The 12,642-nt window shown below is 43.9% G+C and overlaps 1 protein-coding gene across 2 annotated transcripts in view; it reads right to left on the reverse strand.

Moving 5' to 3' along the window:
* Positions 1-12,642, reverse strand: part of AKAP12 (A-kinase anchoring protein 12) — a 100,747-nt gene that overhangs the window by 16,020 nt on the left and 72,085 nt on the right. The window contains exon 1 of one of the 2 annotated variants that reach the window (XM_059940985.1): positions 8,138-8,251. The exons of the other annotated variant lie outside the window; for it this stretch is intronic. Within the exon in view, the coding sequence (XP_059796968.1) occupies positions 8,138-8,162 (25 nt within the window). The 5' untranslated portion in view covers positions 8,163-8,251. Of the gene's footprint in view, positions 1-8,137; positions 8,252-12,642 lie in introns of those variants that run through there. 2 annotated transcript variants of the gene reach the window in all.

The raw sequence follows: 12,642 nt of genomic DNA on the forward strand, positions 1-12,642 counted from the left end.
GCTAAAAAGGACCTTATTAGATAACTGACAAGATTGAAAAAAGAATGGTAGATTATAAAATAAGTATTGTGATAATGTAAATATCCGACATTGATAACGGTACTATGATTACAAAAGGAAATATCTGTATTCTTAGGAAATACACACTGAAGCATTTAGGAGTGAAGGACCATGAAGTACATAACCTATCCTCAGATGATTCAGAAAGCGTCACATCTCATGCCTACGTAAGACATAACAGGAACCTGTATGTTGGTTTTTTATTTTGTTTTGTTTTCCAACATAGAGCGAGAGAGTAAATAATGAAGCAAATGAGGCAAATGTTAAGAAGTGAATCTAGGTGAAGAGTACATGATGTGTCCTGTACTATTTTTATTTTTGCTACTTCCTCTAAGTTTGAAGTTATTGTTTTAAACAATCAGAAGAATGAACAAGTGCAGATGACTAATGAAAATATAGAGAACAACAAAAATGGAGAGGGTAATGATTCACTCTACCTGATTTTAGTGGCTCTTTGCCTCACATTATATACCATAAAACAAATTTTTAAAAAATTTATTAATTTATTATTTATTTTTGACTGTGTTGGGTCTTCGTTTCTGTGCGAGGGCTTTCTCCAGTTGCGGCAAGCGGGGGTCACTCTTCATCACGGTGCGCGGGCCTCTCACTATCGCGGCCTCTCTTGTTGCGGAGCACAGGCTCCAGACGCGCAGGCTCAGTAGTTGTGGCACACGGGCTTAGTTGCTCCACGGCATGTGGGATCTTCCCAGACCAGGGCTCGAACCCGTGTCCCCTGCATTGGCAGGCAGATTCTCAACCACTGCACCACCAGGGAAACCCCAACAAATTTTTATCAATGAATTAAATAACAGAAAAACTCTTCCCCTACCCCTCAAAGAAGAGACAGAATTCAGGTAGAAAGGAAGAAGATTAAAGACCAGAAGCTCTAGAGACAGACTGGTGTTTAAATTTCAGCTGCACCACCTTCTAGCACTGGGTCCTTGGGCACGTCTCTTGAAGTTTCTGTTCTTAGTGCCCTCACCTATAACATAGGCCCCCTCCACTACTAGCAAAGGCTAGTTAGGAGGGTAAAACATCAGCTGGCAGTCTAGAATAAAAATAAAACAAAAGCCATTGGAATGGCTTTTTCTTTTTTTTGCTTCACTGTTTTCCTCAGAACAGAAATACTTCCTTTTAATTACTTTTTACCAATTCCAACGGTGATCTATATGAATTGTAGACGATTTAAAAATACAGAAAATTGGGAATAACATCCATAAAGACAATGTCCAGTGATAACGGCTATTAATATCTGTATTTTCTTCTGGATAAATTATCTAATAGTCTTCAAAACTATGACATACTGGTTGCATAATTTATTTTTATGTCCCCTTGTTTTTAGACAATTTATGTTGGTCCAATTTTTCATTATCACACTCACATGTATAAAGTCACTGTCCAAACCCGGGAAGGAGTTTTTGAACAGAAGAGGGCAGTCTTGAGCAGACTTCAGCTCTCCAGACCTGGCAGCCTTGAGACACTCCTAGACCTTCAGCACCACAAGACGCTGCAGAAACCCATCAAAACATAAAGTTTAGGTGCTCTTTCAAATTCTGTGAAGTCATATCGCACCTGTTTTTACCTCTTTGACTCCCAGCATAAACACTTCAAGGGGGAAAATGGGCATTCTGAGTTAGCTCCCTATCTGCTCTCTTCTTCTTTATTTGCACCCAGATCTAGATCCTTTTCCCCGATTTTGGGCCAAGTTAAGGTCACATGTAGATGAGCCCTACTTTCTGTCTGGAACTCCCTTCCTCCCCTTCCCTGCTTTCCCAGCCCAACTGTACACAGTACAGCAAAATCACCCCACATTTCCCAGGTTCTGGCTGAAGGCGGAGACTCCCAGACCATCATCCGTCCCACCCACGTTCCAGTTTGTGGTTAGCAGAAAGCTCTTTAAAGGTGTTTCTATGAGCTGTCTGCACGCAGGTTCTAAGTGAGTTCAAAGATCTTAGCTTGGTGAGCAAACAGGAGGCTGTTAAATGCATAAAAGAACAGCTAAATAAATAAATATCAGTGTAAAAATATAACAATACAGCTTATAATCCATGAAATTATAATCAACTTATCAAAAAAAAAAGAAAAAAGAACAGCCAAAAAATGTGGGGCGGCAGTGAGGAGCGGACCACGCCAGCAGGTTCAGCTGTTGGGAGTGGAAGAAGCAGGTGAGTGACAGGAAGCAGGTAAGAATGGTGGAGACGGCTTTCGGGGAAGACAGTCCAGTGTTCACCTGTTCGGACTTAGCGTAGCAGAATCTACTCGCAGCCACACTTACAAGCATTTCACTAATACATTTACTTTTAAATGACTTCAAAACCTCCTCTGCTCTAATCTGACACACCAGCTCCCTATGGAATTGCTGTCTGCCTTAGATTTGTCCAATTGGATAGGAAGAGGAAAATCAAAAAGCTTGATCATCTAAGCATCACTGATTTGGGGATGCACTTTCTTGGCATCCAGAAAGTCCTTCCACAAAATAACTGGTTTAGGGTGGGCCTTTCTGATACAATGTATAATTATCCCTCATGCGGGGCTTTGAGTTATCCAGCCATTTTGCAGAACGCTGCCATTAATCCTGCAAGTTTCTCAAATACCCAGAAAGTCCAAACACAATGCTCCCATATTCAGTGATGCTGCGGTTTACCTAGAAACTCCATGTTCTCGCCAGGTATCAAAGATGGCCAAAAGGTTGGGAAAGGGAGCCAGTCAACGTGTCAACTGGGAAAGCTCTAGGGGGCAGGACCGGCAAATGCTTCATCTTCACGCAGTCCTGCTCGTCACTGGTCCTCTCCCCACCCCACAGACACTTCAAAGGGCGAGGAAATACTACAGTCCTTGCAAGGATCCCCACACTCATCGGCAGCACCCTAAACATAGTCTTACCTGGACACGTGATTTGTGTCAACATGGTTTTCCACTAAAACCGTCAGTGGCATCAACATCATGTAAGTCTTGCTTCGTAAATAAACATCAACATAGAAAGCAAATATTTCTAGTCCCTTTTTCTGGGAGAACATTCTAGTCATACGCCTTTGTGAGTGAGTGTTACTATGTTGGAAACATTACTTGGAAAAGAAAAAGATGATTTAAAAATGACATAGGAAGTGCTTTCACTCACTTAATTGTCTGCATATGTCCCAGAAGGAGCCTCTTTAGGGTGGACATACAGCTTTATAGATGCAGAAAAGATAAAGGCGAGTGACGGGTGAAGCGATGGTGCAGCTACAGAAGTTGTTTTATCAAAGACTTTGAATAAGCTTTTTGTTTGTCCTTATGTTTTTCTAAGACAAATGAAAGGTCTCCTTTTCTTTTTTTTTTAGCCACACTGCCGCTTGTGGGATCTTAGTTCCCCAACCAGGGATCGAACCCTGGCCCCCGGCAGTGGAAGTGCAGAGTCTTAACCACTGGACTGCCAGGGAAGTCCCGAAAGGTCTCCTTAAAGAAAAAAGTGTGGAAAGTGAAACAGAGAAGAAAAATGACAGCTGGTAGGACATACTTTCTGCCCCTATATTTTTACTTTTAAAAGTATAAACTATCCTCAGGTACTACATAATAGGAAAACTTATAGCATATCTGTAATAGTAATAACCTATGAGTTGTTTAATATTTTGAACAGCTTAACAAGCCCTTCCAAGACTAAAAAAACCTACAGAACATTAATGAAGTCAAATAAATGTGAAAATATACGAATAGTTATATCTTTAGTAATGTCGAACGAAACCAAAACTTGAAAGCATTTCGTGGACAGAAATTCCACTTTGGAAGAGAACTGTCAAAGCTTTTCCTTTTTCGGTGTTATCGTCTACTAAACTATGTTTATCTGCAGATAAACGTCCAGTCAATCCCAATTTATAAAATCAAGCACAAGAGATCTATGAGTATGGGCGAATATACATTTTCCCTGTGAAAAATTTCATAATCCTCCACCTCCCAAGTCCCAAAGGGCCCATGATCACAAGAGGTTAAAGGTCCTGTACTGAATCCTGCGCTCTCCATGCAGACACCCTGCTCCCAAGCTTCACAAAAAGCATCCACCATTTGTGGGTCCAAAAGCTGCAAGATCAGCATTCTTTTCTCACTCTTCCAAATACTCAGAGATTAAGAGATAAAAGTATGACTTGTTTTCTTTTACTTTAGAGGTTTAAAAGAAAAAAAAAAACTTTTAAGGAACATGTCATATTATAGATTACAAAATGTTAAAGTTTTTATCCAAACTTAGATGTATTTGTCAGATAAAAAGTGCAATATTGTGAACAGCTATAACATTGATTTTTTTTTTCGGTTTAGTATAACCCGCGCTCTCCATTCCCCACGCAAATCGGGGCTGCTTGCTGTGACATCTGGAACTGGTTAACTTTCCCCCATGATTTGCAGCATTGCCCTGAAATTTTTCCAGGAATTCTCCACATTCTAAATCCATCTCTGTATCTTACACACCCAACCAACTATTCTCATTCTAATGCTCATCAACCACGAAACCTCCAAGGGGAGATGTGTAACTGGGGTTGAAACTCAGAGAAGCAAAACCCCACACAGGAATGCATACAGGTGATGCTCATCATTGGCCCTGGCCTTGATAGTGGCGTTCAGTGGTCCCTTAGACACCTGGGCAGGCATGTAAAAATGTGGGCACCACGAAGTCAGTATCAGCATCCATTACACAACGAGAAAGAGGTCCTTTACAAGCTACTCTACAGCTGTGCTTCTTAGTAGCTGTGGGACACCAAGAGAAACTTAGTTTTCATGATAAAAAGGGGTTAAAAAACCACTTTTTGCAGGATTTTTGTGGGAAATCATGATAACGGCCACTCAGAGTGGGCACTCGGTACACGGCAGTTACTGGGCCAGAGTTGTGAGGGTATTAATTTCAGGTTTCACAAATCCCTTGGTAACTAGTCTGCCTGCATGGCAGAGAGAAGCAGCCATGTGGGGGGGGGGGATTTTTTCAATCTTGTAAAGTGATTTGCATAAAGAAGTGCATTATGAATCATCTAGAACTTTTGTGAATATTGGAGGATTCTTTCTTCCCAGTTTACTTTAGAGATAAAGAATACTGTTGCCCTAATTCCTCATGATAACTCTATATTTTGTCTCAATACTGTGTGTGAGTTAGGGAAAACAGGAAAGATATTTTCCTAATTCAAAAAGGTGGTGTTTTTTTTGTTTTTTTTGCTGGCATGCCACTGATACGTGGGTGGGGAGGGGATACCTCTTTCATCATCGTGTCCTATTACTTATTTTCTAGTTTTTAAACTAAGCTACTGCTAACATGATGTGAGGGAAAGACTTCAGGAAAGGCAACAGAATGTGATGTGAATAATCAATCATCTCCTACTTGAAGGTCTGCTGTATTCACTTCAGGGGATTGTGTGCACAGGGTCTGAGGAGGGGAGAATAATGGTCAGTATTAGGTGACAGCTTTCCCCTGCTTTACAAAATGAAAACTCATTCCTAAGCAGTTCTACAAAAATGTCATCAATCCTGCTCCCTTCCTATGAATTGTGAAACTGAAACACATTCTCACATAAGGCTACCTACTAAAGCAGCCGAGAATAACTTTCTCCTACATTATTTATTTATTTATTAAAAAAAAATTTTTTTTAAATTTATTTAGGCTACACTGGATCTTAGTTACCACATGCGGGATCTTTAGTTGTGGCATGCAGGCTCTTAGTTGCAGCATGGGGGGATCTAGTTCCCCGACCAGGGATGGAACCCAGGCCCCCTGCATTGGCAGCGCGGGGTCTTAACCACTGAACCATCAGGGAAGTCCCTCTCCTACATTATTTAAATGAGCAATCCCAAAGTTACAAAAAACCTTTGCTATTCAATTACTCCTGAATGCCAATTTTAAAAGCCTTCATTTCTTTTCAAGATTCTGACCAGTTATTTAAAGACCATTGATTGTAAATCTTCCTCATCAGAATAACTTGCAGAAGAAAAAAAAAAAAAAGACGGTTGAAACTCCTTTTTAATTTTTACTCCTTCCATTATGAAATGTTTATTTGCGATAAACTTTTTGGAGTTTAAGATTTTCTGCACACTTTCTTTTTACCAGGAAAAAACAACATTTTGCCACATCCTTCATATCAACATTGTAATAAAAGTAAAACTCAGAAAGCAATTGATCCAATTATTTAAAGTTGCCTTAAAGATTAGACAGTCCTTGCAACTGTTTCCATTCATTTAGCATCCCATTAGGATTATCTGAACCAATTTTTTAAAGCCCCCAAGTATCCCAAGTTTGTTAACTCAACTTCTGCTTAAAAAGGCCCACCTTCCTTTCCCATAAGAAACTGAGCATGTGATAAACTCATCAAATAGTGAATATAATAAAGATCATACTGTACACAAAAAGCACCCGGAAAAAGTCATCATCATAGAAGCCCCACCCCCAGCTGTGACACCCCACAAACCACACTCCCAGGCAGGCTCTCTCAGGGTTGAGCATTTTATGTCTCATTCATAGAAAAATTAATGATCTGGGAAAAAAATGAATTTTGTGTTTTTAATTTTTAAGTTTTGTGTAGTCTAATAATACTTTCTAGGTATCATGTAAATTTTCACGCTACATACAGGGTAGAAAGGCAAGTCGAGTTAACTTGGGGAAGGAATTTTAAGGAAATTTCAAAGTAAACAAGCTTATCTATAGGAAGTGAGAGATACGGAGAAAAATTTCAAGTCCTAGAAATTCTATACTGCACTTTTTGGAGAACAAAGATCTCAAATATTCAGAGAAGAGCTGGTCTTATAAACCTAAATTAGCAAATGGAGTTTAATTTTGATGAGGGCAAAAGGCAGAAAGGAGGAGAAAACAGGCATGTTCCTAAGGATTCAGGCTGCAGTACATTAGCATTAGAAGATCAAATGACAAGCAAGAGGAGCTCTGAGTACATTCCACAAGTTTGATACCTGTAACTAATTTGCTGGAGGTAGGTATTAAATATTATCATTCACACTCAACAGCCAGATTTCTAGAAAGCAAGCTTAAGATCATACATTTTTATTATTCACTGCCCAAATACTGTAGCCTGTTAGTCACCAGTTTCACAGTAACTATGGCTTTATTAAAACCACCACACAGGCCTTTCTCACCTTCTGAGATGGGCCACACTCTGTCCTGTAGAGTGTGTTTCCCTCTGAATAAATCCGCTTCGTGCCTATCACTTTGTCTCTCACTGGATTCCTTCTGCGATGAGACATCAAGAACCTGAGCTTCATTAAGCCCTGACACCAGGCAAGACTCCAGCCTCCATGACCTTCCCTGAGTTCCAACGGGTGGATTCGAACAGTTGCTAATCAAGGAAGGAGCAGCCAAGAAACCATCTGAGGCAAGATTCAAGGGACCAGAGAAGCTCCTCAAGATCAGGAGACCAACCACCTGAGACCCTGCACACACCCTAATCTTGTCAGCAACCCCGCCCCTGAAGTATCCTTATAAAGCTCCTCATCAAATTCTGTGTCCCGCGTTGGGACACAATTTTTCAAGGCAAGACCTGCTGTGTCCCCTTTTGCCTGGCAAAGCAATAAAGCTATCCCTTTCTACTTCACCCCCCCCCAAGAAAAACCACCACACAAACCACAGCTAATATTTTCATCCCCTAAATGGCCAAGTGTACCTTCATTGCCAGTTCCTAATAAGCAGGTCAAAATGTCAAATACGGCAATTTCTCAACAACATGAATTTACCTTTTTTTAATGACTATAGCAAGCAATTAGGCTTTCACAACCTACTTTCAAATTCACCCCAATCTAACATGCATCTGTTGGGGTGGGGTTGTCGTTCCCCTCCACCAGGGGAAGAGGTGCAACCCCTCACAAAATGCATTCCAGGTCTCCCCTGGGCCCGGGTCAGGAAGATTCCTGCAGAGGCAAAAAGAAAACGTTGGGTTTGCTGGGTGCCTGCTGAGCCGAAAAGAGAACGATCTTCTGATCAAAAAGTCAGCACAGTGAGAGCGTTAAATGCCCATCAGGATGTCCAGCCGCTGCCCTGCGGCCCCCGACCCGCCCATGTCCAAATGCAGGTTCCTCCACCTGCCACGGAGGCAGGACACAGCTGACCCGGCTTCCGCCTTACCTGTGATGGCGATGATCCCCAGCATCTTGGACGGCGCACCTCCGAGCGGGAAGAGCTGCCGCCCTCGGCCTCTTCGGGCGGTTGGCTGGAGCCGCACGGGGTCTTGCCGGCGCCCCGCCCCCCGCCCCCCCCCGGCCGTCTACGCTGTGATCGGCAAGAACGAAGCGCCAGGCCACCCTCGGAAGATCAGGGAGACCCAGAGGTGCCTGCGGAGCTGCAGCCAGAAGCGGACGGAGGCTGCGTTTCCCTGGCTAATTATGCGAGGACCCACCCACCCATCCGGGCCGGCGGGCTGGGGGCCCGGGGCTGGGCTCGGCGCTCTCCAGTCATGTGTTTCGCTTTAAAGGAGAGGAGCCCTCCCCGTAGCTGGCCTCCGTTCGTGGTCAGTAAGGCTCTGCAGAGACACCCAGGGAGGGTTTCCGAGTTGCTGGGATGAATAAGACCAGAGTCAGCGGCATTTTATCTAAACCGTTACTTCATTCCTGGCACCGATTTACTTCTCTGTCTCTTAGCTCTTAATATTACTTAAAGGAAATAACCACACAGATATTAAATTCCACTGCCATTTAAAAAAAAAGACTGTGTTCTGTACCCTTATGCTTGTTTAGAGGCTGATGAGGTGCAAAAATGCAGTTTCCTTTTTAGCACCTATAGCATTTTATATTTTCACCATCTGCTTCTCACACAGGCACACACTCTGCACTGATCTGGGGTTGGCAACCCTCAGCTGTCCTGTTTCCTGAACTCTCTGAGAAGGGCTGTTATAAGGCGAACATGTGTCTTCAACACTTGGTCCAGGCAACTTTTTCGAAGTCCAAGTACTAGAGCCTTACGTCGGTTCCCCGCCCCCCGCCAAGCCGTGGTAGAAGTTAGTTAAACTTTCAGATCAAACTATGCCGTATTCCAATTTAGAGACACTATGGCATCTCTAACATACAGGCACACAGCATGAAAATCAGTCAGAGCCGACATTTAAAGTTCAGAAATTTTCGAGCAGCCCTAAATTTGTAAATCTTTTTTTCACTGAAACTTCAGATTTGTTCTATATAAAGACACAGGATAAGTGAAAAGTTGGGGGGGTTCTTACGATTTTGACACACTATTTCCATTTAGGCCCTCCTGGGTTTGTTTCTTTTTTCATCCTTTTTATCACTTCATGCCTTGCCTGTCTGACCCCATTAGCACAGGCTCTCCCCCTAAGTAAACAAAAGAAAGGCTTTACTATTGCTTCTTTTCTTCAGGCAGTGAAGATTTTGTTCATCATTGCTCGGGGGCAGGGAGGAAGGTGGGGGGCTTGAAGTAGACCAGAGTGGGCACAGGAAAGAGGAGGGGGGAGGGGAACAGAATTATCAAGAAAGGCTAATAAGGGCTTCCCTGGTGGTGCAGTGGTTAAGAATCCGTCTGCCAATGCAGGGGACACGGGTTCGAGCCCTGGTCCGGGAAGATCCCACATGCCACGGAGCAACTAAGCCCGTGCGCCACAACTACTGAGCCTGCGCTCTAGAGCCCGCGAGCCACACTACTCCCACGTGCCACAACTACTGAAGCCAGCACGCCTAGAGCCCCCTTCTCCGCAACAAGAGAAGCCACCGCAATGAGAAGCCTGCGCACCGCGACGAAGAGTAGTCCCCACTTGCTGCAACTAGAGAAGGCCCGCGAGCAGCAATGAAGACCCAACGCGGCCAAGAATTAAAAAAAAAAGAAAAGAAAAGAAAAGAAAATGCTAATGAAGACAGACGTGTTGGCTGGCATGGCACGTAGTTGCTCCCTCTGGCCACCAGGGGGCGCTACGCACCCTATCAGGCCTACACCGAGCAAGGTTAAGGCGGCACCGTTGCTGGCAACCAGACCTTGTTACAGAAATCAGCTTCAGCCTCCATAGACTGGATTTCCCTCATGTTCCGGCGAACACCCAGCCTGGCCATACATCCAAATGGGAACAGGGAGTGATGTGCCTTGTCCTGAGGCCTGGGAGCTGATTCCCAGAGTGAGCCACTTAGCAGTTTCCTAACCTTTATCTTCCCTAGTAGAGTCTTCACTTTGGTTCACAAATTGCTTCAGTAACAGTGAGGGTCTGGTGTGTGTGAAACGTTGCTGGAGCTAATGGCCCCTGTGCAGTCCATAGAGTTAAGGGGTCTGGGCAGCTCCACATTCCTCTCTTCTGCCACCTCACCCCCAACCCTCGAGAGCCCTAGCTGTGCAAATCATGGATAAAGCCGACCCTGAAGGCTTCATTTAATGTAGACCACTCTACATTAAATGAGTGGTCTACAGCCTTCCCAAGCGTGTGTATCGGCCTGGGCTACCTCCGGGATCTGACCTCCCAGCTCTGCATCATTTCTCGGCACCAGCAGTTGGGGACCGCAGATGGCTATCATCCAGTGCCACCTCAAATACACATATTCAAGTTCTGGGTGCATCTGTTGACTCTCACCTTGCTTGGCTGTGCCACCAGCTCCTTTCCTTTCTAAAAGTCCAAATTCTAACAATAGGACAGGCATCAGCTGTTCGCCTGAGCTGAATGGAAGAAACATCACTAGTTACAAATGCAAGGTCCAGGGCTTCCCTGGTGGCGCAGTGGTTGAGAACCCGCCTGCCAATGCAGGGGACACGGGTTCGAGCCCTGGTCCCGGAAGATCCCACATGCTGCAGAGCAACTAAGCCCGTGCACCACAACTACTGAGCCTGCGTGCCCAGAGCCTGTGAGCCACAACTACTGAAGCCCGCGCACCGCAATGAAGAGTAGCCCCAGCTCGCCGCAACTAGAGAAAGCCTGTGTGCAGCAACGAAGACCCAAGGCAGCCAAAAATAAATAAATAAAAAATAAAATTAAAAAACAACAACATTTAAAAAGGTAAATGTATCGCTATTCAGCTTTGGTGCATAAACTTTCTGTTTCTTTTCAAGACATTGGTGAAGACAGTGACACAGCCCGTTTGATATTCTTGGAGTGGTGGTTTAAACCAGGAGGCAGAGCAAGGGATCACGTGGCAAGTTGTTGCCTCTCTTAGCAGAGAGTCCTCCTTTGACCTCCATCCACCTTGAAGAGTAATCAAGGACAGGGCATGTGGCGCGGCTACCCGATAAGCCGCTGTGTGTCTTGGATTTACAAAGAAAGGTCATCAGGATAAAAGCTGGAGTAAAGATCAGACTTGAGGTCAGTGTACAATGCAGGCAACTTTCTTTGCTTACTACTTTCATTCCCTGTTTGCTTGTTTTTGTTACATCAGAATTTTTAGAGGAAGACGTCATCACCAAAGCAAGAATGATGGGAAAATGTTTACCAATATCATAAATGGGTGGATGACAAAAAAAGTGTTTTCCCAAAACTTCATGGTTCATTCAAAAATATTTACCAAGTTTTTGCTCCACGTTAATTATGCTAAGCCCCTAGGGATACAATTGGATACTGTCCTTGACCTCGGGGAGCTCAGTCTTGGGTGGTAGACACACCCAAAGGAAGAAGTAGGCACGCTCCAGTTTCACCCACCTCAGGTAACATCTCTGCTAGCCTCTGAAAGGATGGGGGATGTGAGGGGATAGCCCTACCTGAGGCCCAGAGGAAGGCAGTCCCACAGAGGGAATGGCATGCGGAAAGGCATGCCGGAACACAACATTTAGGGAATATAAGTGAGTTCTTTATAGCTACAGGCTCAGAGTCTACTCGGGGAGACCAGGAGAAGGGAGGGACAGAGGTGATAACTGGAAATGAGACAAGAAAGATTACATTGGAGGCCAGGTTATGAAGGGCTTTGAATGACATCTTAAGAACTTTGTAACAAATAACCCAGTTTAAAAGTGGATCAGGAATTCCTCAGCGGTCCAGTGGTTAGGACCCAGCGCTTTTACTGCCGTGGCCCAGGTTCAATCCCTGGTCAGGGAACTAAGATCCCACAAGCTGTGCAGCGTGGCCAAAAAAAGAAAGGAGGAAGGATCTGAGTAGACGTTCCTCTAAGGCAGGTAACACAAATGGCCGAGGAGCACGTGAAAAGATGCTCAACATCGTGAGCCATTAGGAAAATGCAAATCAAACCCCACGATGAGATATCAATTCACACTCACTAGGATGGCGGTAATCAAAAAGACAGACAATATAACAAAGAAAGGAGAAACTGGACCCTCATACGTTGGTAGTGGGAATGTAAAAGGTGCAGCTGCTTTGGAAAACAGTCTGGCGATTCCTCAAAATGTTAAACATAGATTTACCGTATGACCCAGGAATTCCACTCCTAGATATATACCCAAGAAAAGTGAAAACCTACGTCCACACAAAAACTTGTACAAGAGTATTGGTAGCAGCATTATTTATAGCAGGCATAAAAGTAGAAGCAATCCAAATGTCCATCAACTGATGCATGGAAGAATAAAATCTGGTTTTCTCTTTCCAATGGAACATTATTCAGGAACAAAAAGAAATGAACTACTTATACATGTTATAACATGGAGAACCACTGAAAAAATATTGCTAAGTGAAAGAAGCTAGTCACAAAAGAGCACACAGTGAC

Source organism: Balaenoptera ricei, chromosome 12 (assembly GCF_028023285.1).
Source record: "Balaenoptera ricei isolate mBalRic1 chromosome 12, mBalRic1.hap2, whole genome shotgun sequence".
Lineage (NCBI taxonomy): Eukaryota > Metazoa > Chordata > Mammalia > Artiodactyla > Balaenopteridae > Balaenoptera > Balaenoptera ricei.